The 27458-nt window shown below is 43.4% G+C and overlaps 1 protein-coding gene across 1 annotated transcript in view; it reads right to left on the bottom strand.

Moving 5' to 3' along the window:
• LOC139464664 (uncharacterized) overlaps positions 1 to 27458 on the bottom strand; it is a 52249-nt gene that overhangs the window by 24045 nt on the left and 746 nt on the right. The window contains exon 2 of the mRNA XM_071246185.1: positions 23534 to 24840. Coding sequence (XP_071102286.1) covers positions 23534 to 24840 — 1307 coding nt within the window. The remainder of the gene's footprint in view (positions 1 to 23533; positions 24841 to 27458) is intronic.

Here is a 27458-nt window from a genome sequence, read left to right on the forward strand (position 1 = left end):
TATCACTGTACTTCAAGAGACCCATGTGTCATTAGGGTAGCTTCCATAGCCCCATGTCTCATTACTGTCCTTTAATAGACACATATTTCATCACTGTGCTTCAATAAACCCGTGTCTCATCACCGTACTTCAATAGACCCATGTCTCATTAGGGTAACTTCCATAGACCGATGTCTCGTTACTGTACTTCAATAGACCCATGTCTCATCACCGTACTTCAGTAGACCCATGTCTCATCGTTGTAGCTAGGACAGACCTATGTCTCGTTACTGTACTTCAATAGACCCATGTTTCATTACTGTACTTCAATAGACCCATGTCTCGTTACTGTACCTGAATAGACCCATGTCTCATTACTGTACTTCAATAGACCCATGTCTCATTACTGTACTTCAATAGACCCATGTCTCATTACTGTACACTAACAGACCCATGTCTCACCACTGTACTTTAATAGACCCATGTATGTCTCATCGCTGTACTTCAATAGATCCTTGTCTCACCACTGTACTTCAATATACCCATGTCTCATTACTGTACTTCAATAGACCCATGTCTCATTACTGTACGTCAATAGACCCATGTCTCATTGCTGTACTTCAACAGACCCATGTCTCACCACTGTACTTTAATAGACCCATGTCTCACCACTGTACTTTAATAGACCCATGTATGTCTCATCGCTGTACTTCAATAGATCCTTGTCTCACCACTGTACTTCAATATACCCATGTCTCATTACTGTACTTCAATAGACCCATGTCTCATTACTGTACGTCAATAGACCCATGTCTCATAGCTGTACTAACCAACTTGCTAACCAACCAACCAAACAACCAAACAACCATCCATGGATCCATCCATCCATCCATCCATCCATCCATCCATCCAACCAACAAAGTGTTCGCCCGACAGGCGTTGTATCTTGAAACAATCTTTTTAGAAGCAATGACCAAAAACATATCCTGTCTCTAAAGAACAATTCCACTGCCCAAAAGAATATTAGATGCCGGGCTCCTTGCATACTGGACCGAAGCCTCGTTTTGAAGTAAATTTTCAGGCTGTATGGAGCCCCTTTAATTCAATTATCACAAAGGCGAGCATTAAGGAATAATGTTTCTAGATGTCTAAGATGAACTTTGTGATACGAGACATTTGCCGGGAGCATTACACGCGCGTCGGTTGACATTGAAAACAAAATCCAAACGTATCGGCCAGAGGGAAGGTCACGTGGTTTGAATCAGCTGGTACTGACCAAAGGTCAAATGAAAACATCCCGCAGTGAAAGACAATCTAAGATGATATGCTTGATGATCCGATAAAAGCTTCAGGTTCAGAGAAATTGCATTTGTTCTTGGAACATCACGTGTGTAACCTGTTGATTTCCGGTTTGTGTACCGGAAGTGAAAGGTCAACTCAATTCGGCAGCCATTATGCAATCGGATGATACTTGCTCGTGGAATACGACTCTGTATATTGTTATGTTATATAGAATCACACCGGAACGACTTCTAGACGAAAGGACAAACTTATTGTAAATCAGCTGTGCGTATGCGAAGGAAATACTATTTTCCTGTTTCCTATTGTTAATTGTACATTAAAAGTGCAGGCGGTGAAATGAGATAGGACTTCAAACAAAACATTTCAAGTTCTGAAGATATTTAAATATTTTTACTTTGAAATTTGAAACGTGAAAAAAATATTCAAACCGTGTTCTCCTGACGTTGAAATATTGCTTTATGCCATTGTTAAAACAAATCTTTGGTAGAATATTAACTTTTCCATTATTTTGTATGTTGATTTTGTTACGCGGTATAAGGGTTGCACCAATGTATGATATAGAATGCGTGTTTATGTTTAATCTTTCGGGCAAAGGAGCTGAAACAGTTAAACCCGTTGCATTCCGCTGGTTATGCATTCTATTTTCATATAGGATTCAACAAAAGCTTAATAATATCTCTTTTCAACATCATATATTCTATTACGTTGAAACGCTTTGCATCTTGGGGTTATTTGTAGAACATGTTCAACTTTAATAACTATTAACCCATCGGAAATAGTCAGTATACACAACAAATGTTGAACTTATGCTAATGTTGAGGGATATCAGTAAGTGGGTTGGGTTTAACGCTGCTTTGAACAGTATTCCTCTCCTATCTAGCTCACAACGAAATTGATACAAGACAGTTTGTTTTAAGATGTGGGGATGAAAATCTCATCATCATTTCACACGGTCCTTATCTCAAAATAATTCTAACATAAGCATTGTACTTGCAAACAGTTATTGAGTTGGGTTTAACAGAGTTATAAACATTATTCCAGTTATATCACGGCGTGTGAGCTTAATGTGGTAGGAAAGCCCGAAGTGATGCAGGTCTCAGACGGTTTCCACTTTTGTGAAATCCACGGGCACGGGTATGGTTCTGACAAACCAAGAATCTCAATCAGGGCGAGTGTGGGTTTCGAACTCATGACCATTGCGTGATGGAATAGGATGTGCCAGTGCCCTGTCAGTCGTTTCACTTTTCGAATTTCCCGAATTACTTTTAATTTTTGAATTACTGGACAAGGGTGGGCACTACCTAACGTGCATGAAGACCTGCGGGAAAGAAATGTCTGTGACATGTGAAACTCTATAAAAAAACCAACATAAAAATATTTGAAGAAAACAAAAGAAGACCAAAAAATTATTTGACTTCAAGGGTCTGTAATAATGACAGTTTTGATAATCCTGTCAGTTTTTCCATGAACACCTTTATCACGAAACTTTATTTTGTATGTTAAGAGCGCTGTTGGACATTTTTAACATAAAACGGCTTTAAGCATTTTGGTAAAAAACATTTAACATCAACGGACCCCTTTTTCATGATGCTTGGATAATCCCTGACGTTCTCACTGAAACCTTTTTCCTAACTGTTTTTCAAGTCCGTAAAGTTATTTGCAGTTTAGCCAAACCAAATCAAACCAATACCTTTACGTCCGTGATTAAGATACATCTGCAAAGGATTGTTCAGACATGTTTTAAATGAATATATTTCAAGATGTACAATCTTGTGAATTGTTGATACAAAACATATAACGGTATCCATATCTCACGTCAGTAGAAGATTTTGGCTAGTTGGTATTAAGTCAACTTCTGAACAAATTAGAAACACACTGTTTGTGAACGGATAAAAATGTCAAATGTCAAAAGGTCTAAGGTCATGTTTTCGGTCACTGCTCCAAAAACAAGCTATTTTGTCAATGAAAGGGGAGTCGATAAATACGGAAGCCCATTAGGGCCAAATAATTCTACTCTTTCTTGAAAATTAAATATGCTGATTTGAAAATTCACTCGTAACATGCTGAAAATTAAAAATAATAATATGAAACTTCAAGATACTTTGTTGAAAATTTTCAAGTTACAAATTAGACGATTTATGATACCGTGTTGAAAGTTCAAGGTAATAAAAATAATGCATTAACTTGCACTTATTGCACTTCAAAATTCAACATAGTATCTGAATTTTCAACATCGTATCCTGAATCTTTAACACAGTATCAAGGAATTTCAACATAAATTAGTATCATGGAATTTCAACATAGTATCCTGGAATTTTAACAAAGTATCCTGCATTTTTATCATAGTATCATGGAATTTCAACATGATATCCTGAATTTTTAACACAGTATCAAAGAATTTCAACATAAATTAGTATCCTGGAATTTCAACATAGTATCTGAAATTTCAGCATCGTATCCTGCATATTTAACATAGCATCATGAAATTTGAACATGGTATCATGAAATTTCAACATAGTATCCTGGAATTTTAACAAAGTATCCTGCATTTTTAACATAGTATTATGGAATTTCAACATGGTATCCTGAATTTTTAACACAGTATCAAGGAATTTCAACATAAATTAGGATCATGGAATTTCAACATAGTATCCTGGAATTTTAACAAAGTATCCTGGAATTTCAACGCAGTATCCGGGAATTTCAACACAGTATCTGAATTTTCAAAATCGTATCCTGAATTTTTAACACAGTATCATGGAATTTCAACATAGATTAGTATCCTGGAATTTCAACAAAGTATCTGAAATTTCAGCATCGTATCCTGCATATTTAACATAGTATCCTGAAATTTCAACATAGCATCATGGAATTTCAACATTGTATCATGAAATTTCAACATCATATCCTGAATTTTTAACATCGTATCATAAAAATTCCAACATAGTATCATGGATTTTCAACTTTATATCATGGAATTTCAAGAAAGTATCCTAAAATTTTAACAAAGTATCATGGAATTTAAACACAGTATCCTGGAATGCAACATAGTATCATGAAATTTCAACATAACATCATTAAATTTCAATATAGTAACCTGAATGTTCAACATAACATCATGGAATTTCACCATAGTATCCTAAATTTCCAACATAGTATCATGAAATTTCAACATCGTATCCTGAATTTTTAACATCGTATCATAAAAATTCCAACATAGTATCATAGAATTTCAACACAGTAACATGGAATTTCAAAACAGTATCATGGAATTTCAGCTTCGTATCCTGAAATTTAAACGTCGTATCCTGAACTTATAACATAGAATCATGGAATTTCAACACAGTATGCTGAATGTTCAACATGGCATCACGGATTTCAACATATTATCATGGAATTTCAACATTATTATCATGGAATTTCAACATAGTATCTTGAATTTTCAACATAGTATACTGAATTTTCAACATAGTATAATGAATTTTCAACATAGTATCATTGTATAGTATCATGGTATCAACATGGTATTTTGAAATTTCAACATATTAACTTGACATTTCAACGTGTCGATTTGAATTTTCAAGAAAAAAATCCAAAAATGATATGGCCCAAATGGATTTCCGTTAGATAAATATTTTCTGTTTTGGTTCACAACAAATGCTTTAAAGACATGACCAGCGAACAATGTTCTCATTGTAAAACCTCAGGACAAATGTTCCTTTTCCATTTGTATGTCTTAAAAGTGTATATCTTGCTTACTCGGTCCTACAAGAAATATAATATTCAAGAATATTAGAAGAAAATATACAGTATTTAATCAAACTTTCTGAAGCTTCCGAAAACATCTAGTCCCTAGTTTGCGACTTATGCAAGTCAATACAAGATGTAAACTACCGTTTTGTATCTCCTGTTTTACGTTGCATTTCGTGAAGGGCTTCCTGGGACTACAAAACACCTGTGACCCGAGAGCGAGGCTCAGCAGGTGGGGCCAAAAGGTCACACAAGTCGCCCCTGTTTCAACAGGCGGTTTTGCTCATTTGAGAAAATATTGATATACAAAGTTCCATATTTTGTCAAAATAGCGAATATCACATATCATTCCTCCTAATTCCCCTTTTCTTTTGCACTGGGCATTTTATACATGAACACCGTATCTCGCGCTCGTGGGCAAGTCTGTCGCCAGGTGGAATGCATTACACAGGGGCCTGCGCGGTTATTTTAATATTTCTAGTGTTTATACACATGGCTTATTTCGACATGAATTAATCTATTCCACATACCCTGATTCCTGTTGAGCGTATTGTTCAGGGAAATAGTATAGGCCCTTGCACTTGGTCACTGGCAGAGAAAATTGACGGCATTTGTTTTTACTTTTGATCGAAGGTGTGACAAGCTCACATTAGCCATACAATCAGTTTCAATTGAATCGTTACTGCACAAAACAACAGTGTAACGACAAGCCGTTGCTTGTTTGGCCAGCGGTATTTAGAAAGGATGGTAGTAATTTTTGGACAATTACACTTGCAAAACATTTGAATTTTCAAACCGGTAGACAAATGCCACATTGTGAATATATCTTCCACCGGTTGGGGGTAAAAATAAGGGCATTTTGAAAGTGTCTTTTTACCATGTGAACTGGGTTTGTTTGTCGTTGTGAAGATAGTGTCGAGACCCGTGTATAGAAACAGGAAATGATCATATATATACAAACTATTCAAGAGAAGTTAAAGAACACATGATTTTTTTCAAATGCTATAGTTATGGTAGTTTATCTGTCATGTTGGTAGGTATTGCAACATAATGCCTTTTAACTTGTTTTGGGGAGACTAGTATAAATGTAGACGGTTAACAGAATACTTAAAGCCACTTTGACCCTCCCAAAACATTTGCTAATATCGGTTGGCAACACAGACAGACAGAGAGACAGACACACACACGCAGACAGACAAACAGACAGACACAGAGACACACACAGACACAGACAGACACATACACACCACACAGAGACAAATACACACACGCAGAGACACAGACAGACAGACACACACACACACACCACAGACAGACAGAGACACACACACAGACACACACCACACAGAGACAAATACACACACGCAGAGGCACAGACAGAAAGACACACACATACACCACACAGAGACAAATACACACATGCAGAGACACAGACAGACAGACACACCCCCCACAGACAGACAGAGACACACAAACAGACACACACCACACAGAGACAAATACACACACGCAGAGACACAGACAGACAGACACATACACCACATAGAGACAAATACACACACGCAGAGACACATATAGACAGACAGACACATACACCACACAGAGACAAATACACACACGCAGAGGCACAGACAGAAAGACACACACATACACCACACAGAGACAAATACACACACGCAGAGACACAGACAAACAGACAGACACATACACCACATAGAGACAAATACACACACGCAGAGACACAGACAAACAGACAGACACATACACCACATAGAGACAAATACACACACGCAGAGACACAGACAGACAGAAAGACAGACACAGACAGACACACACCACATAGAGACAAATACACACGCAGGGACACAGACAGACAGACACACCCCCCACAGACAGACAGAGACACACAAACAGACACACACCACACAGAGACAAATACACACACGCAGAGACACAGACAGACAGACACATACACCACATAGAGACAAATACACACACGCAGAGACACATATAGACAGACAGACACATACACCACACAGAGACAAATACACACATGCAGAGGCACAGACAGAAAGACACACACATACACCACACAGAGACAAATACACACACGCAGAGACACAGACAAACAGACAGACACATACACCACATAGAGACAAATACACACACGCAGAGACACAGACAAACAGACAGACACATACACCACATAGAGACAAATACACACACGCAGAGACACAGACAGACAGAAAGACAGACACAGACAGACACACACCACATAGAGACAAATACACACGCAGGGACACATGAAGACAGACACACACACACCACAGACAGACAGACAGATAGAAACACACACAGATACACACAGTCAGACACCACACACACACATACAAAAACAACTCAAAACACACACACACACACACATACACACACTAACACACAAACTAACACATCCCTTCAAAAGCATACTTAGCATGTAAACCGACACAAATATTTAACTAGTCCGTTCAGCAAAACTGTCACGACAACCAAAGGCAAAATGTGTGGTGAACTACTATGCATGCTGTGAAGTCCACCCCTCTTTTCAAAACGTTGTTGCCGACTGTGACGTTAAACAACATTCACTGACATTGCAGAGTGCGGCGTCAAACAAGAAAGAAAGAAACAAACATAGTGTCCCATAGGCAGTGTCGGGTATAGCTGTGTCCGAAATAGCTGAACACTGTCGGATCCAGACTCCACATTCAAACTGGGACCTCGGCCGAGCCACTTCGTGACTTGGGTATAAAGTGCACACAACCTTTTAAAAAATCCTAGATACAGCTCTGCTGCCTGCCCGCTATCCCGTGGCTGGTAATATTTCTGTCGGGACTGCCCGCCTTTCTAGTAGAACATTTAAGCGCTTAATACTTTATTTATTTTGACAGTTTCTATATTTACTGTATTAAAAAATACTCTAGTGCAAATCGTGACGACAGCGTTTCGTTCCATGTCATGTTAACATTGCCTGGTTGTCAGCTTCCGTTACGAACTGTTAAAACTTGCGTCCAATCATAGAGCATTATACAGTCCATGAAATCCCTCTACCCAAAGGAGGGATACGGCTGTCGCTGTTTTTTCTTCAGCTGCAGGTCTGTTTTCTACTGTAGCATGTTGTTTAAAAAAAAAATTCTACCTCAACTTTTGAAGAATTAATTGTTTCAGATACTGCAACACGGGTAGGTGTTCATGCTGTCAACCACTAGTCTGGCCGTAACTATATAAACAGGTCGGCGTTTTAAATAAATATTAAATGCTGACTCGGATATGCACTCAATAACTGATTCCATATACTTACATAACTTGTCGCTAAGAATTGTAGAAAAGCATGTCGGGTTATGTTTGAAACCACGAACCAGCAACAGAAGAAGACAGATATTTACATCTTTGACTATCTTTGACCATCTTTGACGTGAACTGAATCATAGGCAGAATGAAATGAGGCAAGGACATAAACAGAAAATATTAGCTTTCAAAACTTCAAAGAACAAGCATAAACCATCCATCAGCTCTAGTAGGCCGAAAAAGTATTACCACTGTTTATTTTAATTGGTTCGTAAATCTTACCCCCCTTGTCAATAACCGGAAAGAGTATATTCAAAAGGTAAACTCCAAAGTCGTAAGAAATCTAAAACTGACTTTTTATGACAAAGTACGTGATTTACATAATATGGAAGGGCAAGTTTTATACCCCCATTCATCCTACATAGCTCGTAATGCAGAAAGCAGCCCCGGGACAGGCAGGCATGCGGTATTACACTTTACCGTACTTGACTTGCTTCCCTGTCAACCCCGAGGTTCCACCACGGTGCGGCAACGGGAACTGGCCGGGAAATGTTGTGCGCTCAAAGTTTTACAGATATTGCGAGTAACATACGAGCTACTTCAATGGGTTTTTTTCTATTCGATGAACACGGGCTGACGTTTTACTGCTTGTTCGGCTGGTGCGCGGGACGGATGTTGATGTAGCTACCAATACGTATCCCACGTCCTCTGCTACTACTACAGTAACTACTACAGTAACTACTACGGTAACAACTTCGGTAACTACTTCTACTACTACTACTACTACTACTACTACTACTACTGCTGCTGCTGCTGCTGCTGCTGCTGCTGCTGTTGTTATTATAATTATTATTATTATTTACAGATTAAATTAAAAAAATGCAGCAAAGAGGGTTTGGGTGATCCTGGCACAGTCAGGCTGGTTAGGCTCATCATCAGCTCAGGGCCCTTGCCCCCTCTACACGCAGCCCAGACAGCGAATGGGACTTCTCCCAGGAAGCGCTACCCAGTCAAACCCACCCAGAACTTTTCAGAGAATGTGAAGACTGCAGCCTCCTGCATTACCCAGATTGTCAGAAGGGCTGTATTCCTGGTAACAAACCCGGGTACTCTCCCAATGTTAGTCAACAGATTGGGAGGTACTAAACCTAAGGCACTGAGAACAGTGGGGAGTCGGACAACTTGGTACTTGTGATGCAAGCGTGACATTTCGAACGCGAGGTCTGCATATTTGCCATGTTTTTCCTGAATCTTGTCAATCACATCAGTGTCAAAAGGGACAGAAAATTCAATAATATAAATGATTTCATGGGATTTATCAAAAAACGACAAGATAATAAAATGATCGAGCCACTCCATCATGTCGCTTAAGATACTGTGTTTGTGCCAAAGCTGGGCATCTACTGACAATGTGTTGGGCAGTCTCATTAAATTCATTACATAATCTACATTTCATGTTTACATTTTGATGCAAAATCACACATTGACGGTTTCGAATGGGAAGTGACTGGTCCTGGACAGCAAACAGAAAGCCTTCTGTTTCACTTTTCAGCCGACCTCATCCAAGCTAAGGACTCTGCAGTGTTGCTGATCCTCTCAACACACTGCACATAAACTCGATGCAGTGGTCGTTCAGATAGCCTCTCCTTGGCTAGCCACTCATTTCTGTACCATCCAGTATTACAGAACCATCAACATTATTAACACTGACATTGAGATTAAAACTGTGGAATGGCTTGTTTTCAGCATGAGTCTTGACATGCTTCACAAGAAGATCAAATATTTTTATTATTTTATTTATTTATTTATTTTTTATTATTATTATTATTATAGTATGATTAATACATACAGTAGGGCCATGTGCAGTTTAACAACAACAAAGAATTCAGAATTCAGAAGTGAGACATCCATCTGTCTATAATCATATATTTTCATTAAAGAGCGATTTCAGTTTGCTCTCGTCACAATTTCCTCCAAATAAATCATCAGTTCTCTCCAAATAACTAGCGACATGACCGATGAGAGCAACACTTCTCTAAAGAAGACAAAATCAACATGGCGGCCATCACGTGACGACCTTTTGTATTTTCACAGGTGTAGAGAGTTCTACAGGTATCATGGCGGTGCGCGGAATGCGATCAGGCAGCGAGAGTGTTTGTTTGCAGTGTCATTTTGTTTGTCGACACCTGCTTGGTTTGATCCCATGGAAAAAGAAGTTATTTTCATTGTTTTCTGCGGAGCTACAGGAAGCAGGAGGCGCCCCTGGTGGCAGAAATGTTTAACTATTTCTTCCTGTTGAGGCAAGCACTGATATGTTTCAGATTCGTGACAGGACACGCTGGTAGGAAAGGTTGGAGTTGTGTTTCGAGAGGTCCCTGAAGTATCTGACTAGCTTGGCTGGGTAGAGATGTGTAACCCGTGGGTGATATCTACCAGTCCTGGTAGTTTATATCATCAGCATCAGCAGCATCAGCAGCATCATCATAATCATAATCGCGTCTCTTGTGAAGTGGCCCAGTGGTTAAAGCATTCCTCGTCATACCCATGGCCCAGGTTCCGTTCCCAACATGAGTAAGGCGTGTGTTGTATCACGCCGCGGACAACAATACTCAAGCTGCATCACGTAAAACCATACCCACTCACTCACTCACTCACTCACTAATGATGATGATAATTATGCTGCTGCTGTTGCTGTTAATAATACTAATGATAATCATCATCATCATCAATGTCAGGAAACAAATCCTTATCCTAACCATCCTCCCCATCCTATTAATCAACCTTCCAATGATCCTGTCCCTTAACGACCTCACCAACGGCCCCGTCCTCACCAGCTTCATCACAGCGACGGAATGTACGAGGCAGCGAATCGTTCCACTCACCACTCACAACTAAATGCCCGTGCGTGATGTCTTGTTCCCATGTTGATACACGCGTCTTTGTTTCGTACCACTGTCTCCTGCTGCATAAACAACCCCCGATATGCTAGGAAACATCAGAACACATGAAGCAGAGGTTTCTTATACAACTCTCCGGGGCATTGTATTTATATCTGAGATACTATTTCTATCATATTTGCTAATCAGAAGAGGTTGGCACGACAGACTCGCCATGAAGGAAACCGAACGCTACCAATTTGACACCTGGCGACTAAAAACGAGCTCAGAGGTGTGTATCAAGGCAGAACACTGCGGAAGTGTGGGGAAGAAAAAGACCTCCAAGGATTTTAATGATAAAAGCGAAATTACCTCACACCTGGTGCTAGAAAGCATTGAGGCTCAATAGTGCTTGGAACAGCGGCCATTATGGGCGAAAATATTCCACCAAACCAAATATATTAGCCAAAGTTGAATCCAGTGCTATTTATTAAGCAAGGCTTTGAGATTCGCGCCTCAATGGTCTCTAAGAAGCCAAATTAAACTGTACTCCACGACTTTATAATGAGAGGGAGTCATTGCTGTCAAGGAAGTCATACAGAGGCGGACCGTTTCGCGTAGGGACTTCCGGTTGACTAGCCTCACTTTGAAATCTATTTTCCAAACGAGGTTAGCGAAACACCTGTTTTGACGCTGGCCCGAAGCTGTTTGTAACGGTTTAAATGGTTAACTCTTGTGTAATTATAGCCCATCTACTATGTGCTGGAATGTTTTGTTATCGAAATCACGGACATGCGCGACTGATGCTGTTTTAAACGCCAGTACGCCGAAGTTAAGACATGGGGGCCGAGAGAAGGGCCGCTCCATTACCATAGCCCCCGTGACGTCAAACTGCGTGTCAGCGATATAACGTATTTTAAAAATATTTTACTGAAAAATCATTTCGAGGGAAAAAATCCACTCGAACAGTAGGGTGTATTTTTTTTGTTCGTTTCTTGAAAAAAAGCGACATATTTGGTGTTAAAAGCTATTCAGAAGTCAAACGCTTTCCTTGTACCATGACACGATGCATGGAGATATTAAAAAAACGTCCAAGGCGGAAGGGCCATTTTTTGTCTCCAACAAAATTTTGTTTTTATTCATATTCAAGAGCAAATCTCATTATTATTTTACTAATAAATATAAAACATCAATGCCAGTAAATACCCAGTTTCGATTATCTAACGAAACAGATTCCATTGGGCGTAAAAGGCTAAATAGCAATGACAGTTATTTGGATCACTATAAATCAAGGATGACACCAGGTGTTCGCAAACGTGATATTGATGATGTTGATAACGTGGCTTTACAGACTGACCTCGTAACCTTAGTAACGCGGAACCGTCCTAATGCGCACTGGCTTCAAGAGGCACACCTCAAAGGACAAAGTATGAAAAGGACCTTTTGGGGCCCGCGGGATGAGCATTATTTAAGAAATGAGAAAATATTTACAGATCACGATCAAAAGTATTCATATGAATGACATTTTACTTCTTTCATTTCAGAAGTTACATGCTTGGGACTTATAAGGACATAAAGAAGGATTATATGTATCCAACCGGCTGTTGTAGTACGCTATGACTTTTGGGGGTAATTTTTGAATATGAATAAGTCTTGACCAAAGCTGATTATCTTTGGAGATACAATCAGTACAAATGTGTTGTAAATAAAGCTACAAAACACTTTCCATATCCAATAGAAATATCTGCATAAGGCAGAGTCGATTGTACGATTCCGACTATATCATGAGCATGTGTTTATGAATCACTATTAAATAGTAATGATACCAGGTGTTCGCGAAAAGGTGGGCGTATCCTGCCCCACCAGTGGCACCCGTCACAAACAAATACAAAGGCAAGTCAAACATATATTCTTGGATCATTGTTTGTTTATTGTTTTACGCCGCACTCAGCAGTTATATTCCTGCTATATAACGGCGATCTGTAAATAATCGAGTCTGGGCCAGTCAATCCAGTGATTGACATCATGAACATCGATCCACGCAAGTGGGATACGATGACATGCATCAACTAAGTCAGCGAGTCTGACCACCCGATCCGTTAGTCGCCTCTTACGACAAGGGGCGGTCGGGTAGCCTAGTGGTTAAAGCGTTCGCTCGTCACGCCGTAGACCCGGGTTCGGTTCCCGACATGGGTAAAATGTGTGAAGCACATTTGTGGTGTCCCCCGCCGTGATATTGCTGGAATATTGCAGCGTAAAACCATACTCACTCACTCACTCACTCACTCACTCTTACGACAAGCATATTGTCGCCTGTTACGGTAAGCATGGGATGCTGAAGACCTGTTCTACCCCGGATCTTCACGGGTGCCCTGGAAGTCATGAAAAACAACAACATCGGTAAAACTCAATGAGTTAACAAGTCTACGTTGCTGTCTGTCTCTGTTCATTCTGATTACACGGACGTCAACTCGAAATCCATTGCCTCGAATTTCTTTAAGTCAATATTTCGGAGGCGATTTAATGGCCCAGGTGTTGAAGCGTTGACATCACAACCTGGTTTTACTCCTCACACGGATCTCGCGTGAGAAACCCATCCCTGATGTTCCTCGACGTCATATTGATTAGTCATTGCGAAAAGCGGCGTAAAATGTATTCATCCTCCTTGGGTATCCTGGGTTAAAACAGGCCCCACTAACCTAAGCTTGTCGTACGATGGAATGTATAGAGTGTGGAGCTTAGGAGACTTGGTTGATTGCGACGGCGTTGGACGTTACTCTTTATATCGATCACTTGTTTGCCTGGTCCAAACTCCATTATTTACCGACCGCCGTCATATAGCTGAAATATTGTCGAGCGCGGCGTGAAACATTAACACAACATTCACTCACTCAAGATACTTACTTTTTCCCCAGTACATATATTTAAGCAAGTTATTTTATTTTATCCAAATGTATGATCTCCTTCGTATTGGTTATTTTATTTTATCAGCACGTGTGACTGGCCTTGGCGATGGTTACCTTGTTTTATCCTAATGTGTGACCAGGCTCCACATTGGTTAATATGTTTTTACTCAAATATGTGACTGACCTCCATATTGGCTACTTTGTTTTGCCCAAATATGTGTCAGGTCTTCATATTGGTTACTTTGTTTTACCCAAATGTGTGACTGACCTTCATATTAGTTACTTTGTTTTATCCAAAAATGTGACTGACCTTCAAATTGGTTACTTTGTTTTACCCAAAAATGTGACCAGCCTCCACATTGATTACTTTGTTTTACCCAAATATGTGTCAGGTCCTCATATTGGTTACTTTGTTTTACCCAAACATGTGTCAGGTCCTCATATTGGTAACTTTGTTTTACCCAAATATGTGTCAGGTCCTCATATTGGTTACTTTCTTTTACCCAAATATGTGTCAGGTCCTCATATTGGTTACTTTGTTTTACCCAAATATGTGTCAGGTCCTCATATTGGCTACTTTGTTTTACCCAAACATGTGTCAGGTCCTCATTTTGGTAACTTTGTTTTACCCAAATATGTGTCAGGTCTTTATATTGGTTACTTTGTTTTATCAAAATATGTGACCAGCCTCCACATTGGCTACTTTGTTTTACCCAAATATATGACCAGCCTCCATATTGGTTACTTTGTTTTACCCAAATGTATGACCAGCCTCCATATTGGTCACTTTGTTTTACCCAAATATGTGACAAGCCTCCATATTGGTTACTTTGTTTTACCCAAATATGTGACCAGCCTCCATATTGGTTACTTTGTTTTACCCAAAAATGTGACTGACCTTCATATTGGTTACTTTGTTTTACACAAATATGTGACCAGCCTCCATTTTGTTTATTTTTTTTTACCCAAATGTGTGACTGACCTCCATATTGGTTACTTTGTTTTACCCAAATATGTGACCAGCCTCCATATTGGTTACTTTGTTTTACCCAAATGTGTGACCAGCCTCCATATTGGTTACTTTGTTTTACCCAAATATATGACCAGCCCCCACATTGGTTACTTTGTTTTACCGAAATGTGTGACTGACCTCCATATTGGTTACTTTGTTTTACCCAAATGTATGACCAGTCTCCATATTGGTTACTTTGTTTTACCCAAATGTGTGACTGACCTCCATATTGGTAACTTTGTTTTACCCAAATGTGTGACTGACCTTCATATTGGTTACTTTGTTTTACCCAAAAAATGTGACTGACCTTCATATTGGTTACTTTGTTTTACCCATAAATGTGACCAGCTTCCACATTGATTACTTTGTTTTACCCAAATGTATGACCAGCCTCCATATTGGTTACTTTGTTTTACCCAAATGTATGACCAGCCTCCATATTGGTTACTTTGTTTTACCCAAATGTGTGACTGACCTCCATATTGGTTACTTTGTTTTACCCAAATGTGTGACTGACCTCCATATTGGTCACTTTGTTTCACCCAAATGTGTGACTGACCTCCATATTGGTTACTTTGTTTCACCCAAATATGTGTCAGGTCTTTATATTGGTTACTTTGTTTTACCCAAATGAGTGACAGACCTCCATATTGGCTACTTTGTTTTACCCAAATGTTTGACCAGCCTCCATGTTGGTCACTTTGTTTTACCCAAATATGTGTCAGGTCTTTATATTGGTTACTTTGTTTTACCCAAATGAGTGACTGACCTCCATATTGGCTACTTTGTTTTACCCAAATATGTGTCAGGTCTTCATATTGGTTACTTTTTTATCCAAATGCGTGACCAGCCTTCATATTGGCTGCTTTGTGTTACCCAAATAAACGTCTCTGGTCTCTTGCAACTGGCGTTTCTTCTTGAGGTCAGTATCCATGTCAAAACGACCAGGGAAACCATGTTTCGGTCAGTGGTTACCTTGACCGGGAAATATGTACACCTCTGACCACTGCATTCCAGTATCTGGCCGTAATGGACAACCGCTGTACGATGTCAAAATGTTTAGTGAAAGCCATTTCTCCAATCCAACCGCCTGTACATATCCTACGTAACCTGTTTACGCTGCCAAGGGGTATGAGCTCATCGGATGTTTTATGACGTAATTCAATCCCAGGGTTCAATTTTCCGCTTGTTGGCACGTGCCATGCCATGGTAACCAGACATGCATAAGATACGCTGATACCGAAAGATACAACTTTTATATCCAGCATGACCAAAGACACATGGTTCTCGCCCTTAATGGGGAGGTCAATAGACATCAAAGCCCGGCGCCATTTATTATTATTAGCTACCTACTGTGCAAAGAGGCGAGTCGGAAAGACCGCTAACTTCTTAAGGAGGATGTACATCATTGTCGAGTGGCTAATTAAAAGATGGTCAGAGTGAATTAATCATCTCTACATATCCTCTGCGAAAATAAATAGCTTCGTTCATGTAAATGTAAAATAATCCGGATCTTCACGCAGGCACTTGAAGAGTCAAATTGAGTGAAATATACATCGTCATTCATCACTTATATTTGACGGGTTGGGAAATAAGCAAGATATTGATATATACACCGGTTAAAAAGGCTTTCTGTTCTCCAGTGGAGGGACATAGGGCTTCAGTCACTTTGAGAAAGACACGGTTTGGATAAGGCGGGAGGTAAAGATTCCATTTAGCTGTTGGAAGAGTTAGGACAAGATCAACATGATTTCATTCATTAAATCGTTGATGAAAAAGGACGCTGTCAGGTCACCCATATGTCTTTACTTTGTGGTCATAGTAATACGGCTTACACATACTTTCTCATATAAACACTCACACACACACACACACACACACACACACACACACACACACACACACACACACACACACACACACACACACTCACACACACACCAACCCAGCCACTACCACCCCTTCCCAAACCCCATCCAGACACTACCACCCCTTCCCAAACCCCACCCAGACTCTACAACCCCTTCCCAAACCCCACCCAGCCACTACAACCCCTTCCAAAACCCCATCCAGACACTACCACCCTTCCCAAACCCCACCCAGACACTACCACCCTTCCAAAACCCCACCCCAGCCTATACCATCCTTTCCCAAACCCCACCCCATCCTAAACCTCACCCCTCCCCAAACCCCACCGTAGCCACTACCACCCTTTCCCAAACCCCACCCAGACTCTACAACCCCTTCCCAAACCCCACCCAGCCACTACAACCCCTTCCAAAACCCCATCCAGACACTACCACCCCTTCCAAAACCCCACCCCAGCCTATACCATCCTTACCCAAACCCAACCCCTTCCCAAACCCTACCAAGCCACTATCACTCCTTCCCAAACACCACCCCTTCCCAAACCCCACTCTCGCCACTACCTCCCCTTCCCCAACCCCACCCAGCCACTACCACCCCTCTCCTGACACCGCCCAGCCATCCGAACGCTCAACCCCCACCGTAGCCACTACCACCCCTACCCGAACCCTCAACACCCACCAAAGTCACTCCAATATCCGACACCCCTCTGTACAAAACCCATCAACTTTCTCTTCCCCTCCCTCTACAGAGCCTTGGCGTTTGGGTAACCTAGTGATTCGTTCGCTCTCCACGCCGAAGATTCGATTCCCGTCCAAGACGGGTTTTTTAAAGTAAACCTCTGTTGTCCACCACCGCAATAGTGCTGAAATATTAACCACTCACTCACTCAAACTGAAAACCCCATCACCCCCTTCCACCTCAAGCCACTTACACAAGCCTTCACCCCCGTTTCACCTCTCCCTGGTGCCGTGTTAGGCAACACATAGTACACTTACGGGGAACTACAACAACATTGACCATTCTGTGAGTGTCGGACACGCACCATCAACAGGCTGGACATGCCAAATGTTCTGGCCACGACTACCCCAGGACCGAGCGTGTGAACATGTGTCAGCTGTGACCAGGAATAGTTCAGCGGTAGCGTACGCGGCCAGCTACGGCTGATTGTCATGGCTATTCTAAAGCGAGAACAAATTTAGTATACTGAAGGGGGTGTTGGTGTGGGGGTGTGGGGTTGTGGGGTTGTGGGTGGGGTTGGGGGTTGTGGGTTGGGTGTGGGGTTGGGTGTGGGGTGTGGGGTGTGGTGTGAGGGGTCTGGGGTCTGGGTTTGGGTTATAAAGAAAGTCTACATTGAAAATTGGAATAGACCAAAAGTTTACAAACGTTAAATGACTGAAAACAGAAGCCGAAACACTGCAAACCTAAGGTCCAAAAACTATGATACCCGTATCGAATACATGACCATCAAATAACTATTTTTTGTTTGTTTCATTTTTAGCCACACTCAGACTTGGGATTTTGTGTGGAGACTAGATAGTTTCAGCTAAGACGTCAAAGAGGTGATTATGTTTGTTTATAAAAAAAGGAACATACGAACTGGCGAATGAGTACTCCAGACTACAAAAAATGTTACAGACATATATGTTCAAAATTCAATGGTTTCGAATACAAGGATTCCTATTTGGTGAGGTCCGGTTTATGAAGGTTCCAGTGAATAAACGGTACAAATAACAACCTTGCATGTTGTCGCGTACAAAATGTACACCTCCCATCCTGTTTATTATTTTGTCTTTGACAATAAGGTAACATATCTCGGAAAGGTATGAAGAAGTCACGTGATCATGTGGTAACGGTTTAAACAGTCATTTAAGAAGCTAGAATCATTGTGTTTGTTTATTTGTTGTTTAACGCCACACTCAGCAATATTCCAGGTATATGATGGCGGTAGATAATCGAGTCTTGATCGGAAAATCCAGTGATTGGTATCATGAGCATCGATCTACGCAATTGGGATACGATGACATGCATCAACCCAGTCACCGAGCCTGACCACCCGATCCCGTTAGTAGCCTCTTGGGTTGCTGAAGAGTGCTTGAAGCACAAGAAACAGTACATTTTTAAATCCACTATAAAGAGTGTTTAAGGTTTTGTAGATGCTGACATAAGTACATTCTTTTACTACAAACTGACGCACTTGTGTCTTATGACAGGAAGTGAGGTAATAACTTCATCCACGTGATCACGAGACTTTAGCGAGACCTCACAAGACTGTTGAAAGAATGTGTGAAAGTGTGTTTACTATGTCGACCCGGTTAGACCAGCGATGAGTAATTATATCTGCACGTGTGTCGCTTGCTAACGAGGCGTGAAACGAGAGTCGGCGAGAAAGAAAGAGAACACGTTAATGACTGGATAATCGAGGCTGGTAGATCCACAGCTCGGCCATAAAGGTTGTGTTAAAAGTCGACTTGGGAAAAGATAAAACGAATTCGGAGTACCAGTGTGAGGGGAAGTGTACTTGAAAGTTTATGAGATTGCTTTACACAAGGGATCTGTAATTGAAAAGGCTCCATAAAACGATAGAAGGGTGATGCGTATTTGAAGAGGTATGAGTGCTGTAGGTTTCAAGCCATCCCCCGTAAGGTCTCGATGGGAAGGTTTGATGCTACTGGACAATAGACAACGGAGTCGTGCAATTGAGTGAGGCCAAAACAAAAATATTACGAATAGCGATGTTGTAAGTCTCATGTCTGCCATGGCATTTCTTCTTTTTCATTACGGGTGGCCCAATAATCTAAGGCCTAGGACTCGCAATTCGCTGCACACAGTTGCGTCTCTCAGGCGTGCCAGAAATCTATGACCATGGTTCGAATCCTGGGTCGCCCTGGGTTTCTAGGTTTGTCAGCACCATAGGGTTTTCCTCAAACGTCCAAACTGACACGGCGTGATATAACTGGAATAATTTTCAAAGCGGCTTTACACTCACTCACTCACTCACTCACTCACTCACTCATTCACTCACTCATTCACTCACTCACCCACTCACTCTGAGCCATTCCGAGACATTTACAAGTATAGAAAACCCGGCCACAACATATTCATCATTTGTTCGTCGGAATGCCCGCTTCCTTAAAACATAATTTGATAAAACCATTTTTTTATGAATAGTTTAGGAAAAAAGTGATCCCCGGACAGGAAAACCCTGGAAAACCCGTGGACAGGAAGCATGATTTTACAACAAACGGGAGACAATGAGACAAACTCTGCTGTCAGCCATTACAAGGACCGACCGCCTCCGTGGTCTAGTGGTAGAGCGTCCGCCCGGAAAGCGGAAGGTCCGGGGTTCGATCCCCGGCCGCGTCATACCAAAAGACGTTAAAAGATGGTACTTGTTGTTACCCTGTCTGGCGCTCGGCATTTAGGGGCTAAAACAGGGACTGGTCGGCTCGGAGTCAGTATACTGTGTCTAAGTGGGGTATTCACGTTAAACTGCGGCATGGTATCTCAGTGAGCTAGCAGTATAAATCGGCATCAGTCCGGACTAGTACAAGCAGCCACACACACACACACATGCACGTGCACGCAATAATCTTGGACGCGACGTTAAACACCATTTCACCTCACCACCATTACTAGGACCAAATAATCTGACAAACAAATGATAAAGATTCTTGCCTGACAAGGGTACTCTATAACGCCTGGCTCAAGGTGACGTTTGGATTGAAGATGACCAACTTCCTCCGGGCCTTATGACTACCGTCCCGCGCCTACTTACAGTGTGGTGTGATTGTCAACAGCCTTGTTGCGGGATGGTCAAGTAAACACCACAACCCCGGCCTCATGTCGAAGACTCCAGGAGCAGCCACACGTCTTGATGTGGTGTGAAATAGGTCAATGCGTTAACGTACCAGAAGAAACAGCACATACGTACACACTTACAATCACACACTCAGACACCCGTGAAGATCCGGGTTTTAACAGCAACCCATGCTTTTTGTAAGCGGCGACTGACGGGACAGACACATAGATAAACAGACATGGCAGGCTGCGAATGAGTGATGTACACGAGTAAGCAAATCAAGTAATCATGTACAGTAAACTACGTTTATAACGAACACGCTTATAACGAACTGACGGATATTACGAACTTATTTTTGTCCCGGCCACTGCTGTATATATGCTATAGATATGCTTATAACGAGCTACGGTTATAACGAACTAAAATTAGTGGCCCCTTTGGGGGCCGTAGTTTACTGTAAAGTTCTCCGAACCCTTTTTTCAGTTTCTTCAAAATAGTCTGAAGACCTCAAGGTGCGGCGTGTGTGTACATGCATCGTGTGGCCACAATAACGCCAGCATATTTTCACAACAAGTCCCTCTGCGCAGAATATTGCTGGCTTGCTGGTAAACAAAGAAATGTTGGTCGAGTAACTTCACGTCCACAATTACATCACAGACTTCTGTAGAGGCCACTTAATCGTTTATAACAAAGCTTCCTGCTGGCGGGGAGTGCTTCACTTTGGGGGCCTTCCAATGTATACTGTGAAAGTGGGGACAAGTGTCCCCCGAGGGTGGGGAACACGTGCACGGGGGGTGAGGTACATATGGAGGAGTATAGAAGCTGGGTGAGGTAAACAACGCAAGGGTAGAGCGCGGCCCAGTGTCTCTTGTCACAAAATGTTGAAACACGATTGTAGGGTCTGCGTAGCATCTACCCACTGTCAAGCAGGGTTGAATGAGTAAGTGCGTGGTTTGAGTGAGTGAGTGAGTTAATGGATGGGTGAGTGAGTGAGCGAGTGGGTGAGTTGGTGAGTGGGTGAGTTGGTGGGTGGGTGGATGAGTGAGCGAGTGGGTGAGTGAGCGAGTGGGTGAGTGGGTGAGTGGGTGAGTGAACCTGTGTGGAAGGGTTCTTCATGTAGGATGAAGACAGTCTGCGAAACTTCGACCCAACCGATGTGTCCAGGAACACTACAAGCGTGTGTGTGTGTGTGTGTGTGTGTGTGTGTGAGAGAGAGAGAGAGAGAGAGAGAGAGAGAGAGAGAGAGAGAGAGAGAGAGAGAGAGATGTGTGTGTGTGTGTGTGTGTGTGTGTGTGTGTGTGTGTGTGAGCGCCTCTTTTTCAGACACCTAACATGTTATCTGCACCCACGGCGAAGTTACTTCGAAACTAGGGCCACACACACAAACGCACGCACGCGCACACACACACACACACACACACACACCGGGCTCTTTTTCAAACAGCTGGAGTCAGGGTACACACTCTCCATCATGCAGTGTAATTTCAACATGACGAACCAAACATGGTGATATGTTCACTTTTAACTTCTGTTTCATTATCGGACGGCATGTGCAACAGCTTGAACGGCCGCCACACAACACCGCGGTCGACGGTGAACCATAGGATGCGTTTATGCGCTGCTGATCATAACGTTTGAGAAACGGCTTATGGCTCATCTGCGCTTCTGGGCTTTGTCAGAATAACCAGAAGCCCACCTTTGGCGAAACTTCATTTTCAGATCCCAAAACACCCCCCTCCACCTGACAAGGTCAATTAGAACGCTCACAAACACCGTCGCTGCAGCAAGCACGAACCGCACGTGCATCGTAGGGGGGATGGTGTAATTGTCTCATTGGGGCAATGACTGAGTCGAGAACAGACGAAGCGGGAATGCCAATAGGCCTTGTGGGTTGTGTTAGCGAGTGGGAATTATGAAAATTAACATCGCCGCACGTGGGTCTGCATATCATCGGCGACCTGCATATGATAATGAAGCGATAGCCCAGACCTTCACTTGTGTATTGAAGAAATGGGGGAGGGTGGGGGTGTTATGTGACGGTGACGGGGAGGGTGGGGGGTAGTATGTGACGGTGACGGGGAGGGTGGGGGTAGTATGTGACGGTGACGGGGGGTGGAGTTAATATGCGAGGGTGACGGGGGAGGGTGGGGGTAGTATGTGACGGTGACGGGGGAGGGTGAGGGTGTTATGTGAGGGTGACGGGGGAGTGTGGGGGGTAGTAGGTGACGGTGACGGGGGAGGGTGGGGTTGGTATGCGAGGGTGACGGGGGTGGGGTTAGTATGTGAGAGTGACGGGGGAGGGTGAGGGTGCTTTGTGAGGGTGATGGGGGAGGATGGGGCATTATGTGAGGGTGACGGGTAAGGGTGGGGCAGTATGTGAGGGTACCAGGGTGGGTAGGGTAGTATGTGAGGGTGACGGGGGAGGGTGAGGGTGCTTCGTGAGGGTGATGGGGGAGGGTGGGGCATTATGTGAGGGCGACGAGTTAGGGTGGGGCAGTATGTGAGGGTGACGGGGGAGTATTGAGGATGGCTGTGTGTTAGGGAGGGAATAGTGTAAGAGGGAGTATTGAGGGTTGTGATAGGGTGTGCGAGAGGGGTGGGTTGGTAGTGTTAGGAAGGGGATAGTGTGTGAGGTACTATGGGGAGGGGCGGTGGTAAAGTGTGAGGGTGTATGGAGAGTGTGGTTTGAGGGTGGAAGTAGTGTGATAAAAATTACGGATAGGGGTTGGGGTAGTGTGTGAGGCAGCAATGGGGGAGTGGGGGTCGGGGGTAGTGTGTGAGGCAGCAGTGGGGGAGTGGGGGTCGGGGTAGTTGGTGAGGCAGCAGTGGGGGAGTGGGATGGGGGTAGTGTGTGAGGCAGCAATGGGGGAGTGGGGGGTGGATGTAGTGTGTGAGGCAGCAATGGGGGAGTGGGGAGGGGGGGTAGTGTGTGAGGCAGCAATGGGGGAGAGGGGGTCAGGGTAGTGTGTGAGGCCGCAATGGGGGAGTGGGGATGGGGGGTAGTGTGTGAGGCAGCAATGGGGGAGTGGGGGTCGGGGTAGTTGGTGAGGCAGCAATGGGGGAGTGGGGGTCGGGGTAGTTGGTGAGGCAGCAGTGGGGGAGTGGGATGGGGGTAGTGTGTGAGGCAGCAATGGGGGAGTGGGGATGGGGGTAGTGTGTGAGGCAGCAATGGGGGAGTGGGGATGGGGTTAGTGTGTGAGGCAGCAATGGGGGAGTGGGGGTCGGGGTAGTTGGTGAGGCAGCAATGGGGGAGTGGGGGTCGGGGTAGTTGGTGAGGCAGCAGTGGGGGAGTGGAATGGGGGGTAGTGTGTGAGGCAGCAATGGGGGAGTGGGGGTCGGGGTAATGTGTGAGGCAGCAGTGGGGGGAGTGGGATGGGGGTAGTGTGTGAGGCAGCAATGGGGGAGTGGGGGTCGGGGTAGTTGGTGAGGCAGCAGTGGGGGAGTGGGATGGGGGGTAGTGTGTGAGGCAGAAATGGGGGAGTGGGGAGGGGTTAGTGTGTGAGGGAGCAATGGGGGCATGGGGGTCGGGGTAGTGTGTGAGGCAGCAGAGGGGGGAGTGGGGGTCGGGGTAGTGTGTGAGGCAGTAATGGGGGAGTAGGGATGGGGGTAGTGTGTGAGGCAGCAATGGGGGAGTGGGGGGTCGGGGTAGTGTGTGAGGCAGCAGTGGGAATGGGGGGTAGTGTGTGAGGCAGCAGTGGGGGAGTGGGGTGGGGGTAGTGTTTGAGACAGCAACGGGGGAGTGGGGGTCGGGGGTAGTTGGTGAGGCAGCAGTGGGGGAGTGGGATGGGGGTAGTGTGTGAGGCAGCAATGGGGGAGTGGGGGTGGGGGGTGGGGGTAGTGTGTGAGGCAGCAATGGGGGAGTGGGGGTGGGGGTAGTGTGTGAGGCAGCAATGGGGGAGTGGGGGTGGGGGTAGTGTTTGAGACAGCAACGGGGGAGTGGGGGTCGGGGTAGTGTGTGATGACGCACGCGGATGTGAGGGTAATGTGTGAGGGCGCATGCAAGTGCACTGAGAATGTCCTTTGCTGGAACTCACAAGTCTTTCCTTATCTGAAAGTATACAATGCCCTTATCTTACCACGCAAATGGTATATCCTGGTCACACAAGTGGGCGAGGTGACCCTTCCACTCCCGCAGTATGTAACAAATGATTGGTCAGCTACCAACAAGGAAGTTCTCTCAGGGATCCCTCTAGGACATAGCTAATCTGTTTCCCAGACTCTTGACAAAAAACTAAAAACTATACGAACTCAAGTCTAGAATCATATGACAATTTCCCAATGTAATCATGACGGTGGGTAATCGAGACTAGCGGAGAGAGGGAGCGAGAGCGACTGAGATAGAGAGTGAGAGAGAGGGAAGAGAGAGGGGAGATAGAGAGTTAGAGAGATAGTGAGAGAGCGAGAGAGAGGGGAGCGAGAGAAGCAGAACGAGAGTGAGAGAGGGGAGAGAGAAGAGAAGAATGAGAGAGGTGAGAGAGAAGGGAAGAGAGAGAGTGAGTGAGAGGGGAGAGATAAAGAGAGACGAGGAGAGAGAGGGGGAGAGAAGAGAGAGAGATGGGAAGAGAGAGAGTGAGTGAGAGGGGAGAGGGAGAAGAAAGAGAGATCGTGAGAGAGCGAGAGAGGGAGCGAGAGCAAGTGAGAGAGAGAGTGGAAGAGGGGAGAGAGGAGAGATATAGAGTGAGCGAGAGATGGAGAGCGAGAGTGAGAGAGTGAGAGCGAGAGCGGGAGAGATAAAGAGTGAGAGAGAGGGGAGAGTTGGGTTTAACACCGATTTTAACAGTATTCTTGTGATGTGTCAAGGTGTGTCAGCTTATTGTGGAAGGAAATTTAGTTTATCGCTTGTGTGAAACTCAGGTCAGGATAACAGACTGAGCGCTTACAGACCAAGTACAATAACCGGAGCCAATCTGCATTTCGAACCTAAGACCAGGATCATCGAACAGCTAAGGGACGCTACCCTGCACAGATAATCGCAACGGTCATTTCCACAACGTATCCGTGGTCTTATCTAGATGAAATAAGAAGCTTTGAACGCAATGGTAATAAATCCTTAGTTATTTTCACTATCAGTCAGTTACAGTGAGTGAGTGAGTGAGTGAGTGAGTGAGTGAGTGTGGTTTTAGTCCGCTTTTAGCAATATTCCAGCAATATCACGGCGGGGGACACCAGAAATGGGCTTCACACATTGTAACCATGTCGGGAATCGAACCCCGGTCTTCGGCGTGACGAGCGAACGCTTTAACCACTAGGCTACCCCACCGTCCCCAGTCAATTACAGACTGCACTGGTCGAGTTTATGTTAATTCTTACCTGAACCGGGTGTACGGATCGTCCAGTCGTCGAAAACACCGCACTTCTACATGCAGAGTTCCGTCCCTTGGGCAAGCCAGAAACCTGTGATTACCCAGGCCCGTGGGTTTCATCAAAGTGGTAACGGCCTAAACCTTCATCACTTCGTACTAACCTTACTGAACTGAATCATGAAGTTTTAAAACAATTCCTGGCAAAATTGTAGAGTTTGTTTGTGGTGTTCCTGCATGACCCATGCCCAGGCTTATGGAACACCTTCAAAAGTTTGGTTAAGATTTTCTGTATTTGGATGTACCTCCATTGTTCTGTACATAGTGCTCTACTTGTAGTCCTTACACAATTAGCTAATTTGTTTTAGAGCTTTATGGTTCAAAATTGACTGAATGGGTAATTATCATTTTTGGGGAATATAGCACAACACATTCAACAGTAATCAACACATATTGAATATGAACTGTACCCAATATGTATTATTCACAACTTCGGGTTTGTGTAAATAAAATTCATTTTTAATAAGAAAAAACCCACAAATAAACAACCAAAAAACTTACACAATAAGCTCACATGCCGTGATACAACTGGGCTACCGTTCGAATCGGTGTTCACTCACTCACTCACTCACTTGTACTCGAACCAAGCAGGTCTTTGATTAAGCCTTGCTTAGCCTGCTTAGATCAATGTGTCCTGTGTTTGGGGTTCGAGTTCGTCCATAATTCCAAGAGTTCTCAATAGCCAAAAAATGACTTTCGAAATGACCAATTTTTTCTGGGTTCTAACGAAATGATTTCAAATAATCCATATCCTTCAAAATACGTATGTCTGTGATGCAGGCAAACTATTTAGAAATATATCGTGCTCTACATAATCCCGGGAAATGCATGGGTAAGCACGAAAATGTGCTTATCTCAAATAATCAGATAAGCGCTTGACATGCATGTGTATGTTTGCGGTATGCATCCATGAGAAATTTGACTTTGATGTTTATCCCCGGATTCGTGTGTGTGACTGTGACACGAGAAAGAGTTTGCCCGATAACATATTGATGTCTAGAGTCCAACATATGCCCATACTGCACTCGGCTGTTTCCGTGAGCCGGAAAATCTGTAACCATTGCAGTGACACTGTTTAGGACTCGTTGATTTTATGTAATAGTCGTATCTCTACTCATTGCTTGTTCATGCAGTGCTGGCCTGTATCAACCTATAGACTATATCGGTGGAGTCACAATTTTTTCTAAGTGAGTGAGTCAATTCTTTATATCAATCATATCACGGAAAATAACAACCATGTTTGGGTGTAATAACTTCAGACTTTTCATTTTTTTTGAGAGG

Source organism: Haliotis cracherodii, unplaced genomic scaffold (genome assembly GCF_022045235.1).
Source record: "Haliotis cracherodii isolate W230 unplaced genomic scaffold, xgHalCrac1.p SCAF_17, whole genome shotgun sequence".
NCBI lineage: Eukaryota > Metazoa > Mollusca > Gastropoda > Lepetellida > Haliotidae > Haliotis > Haliotis cracherodii.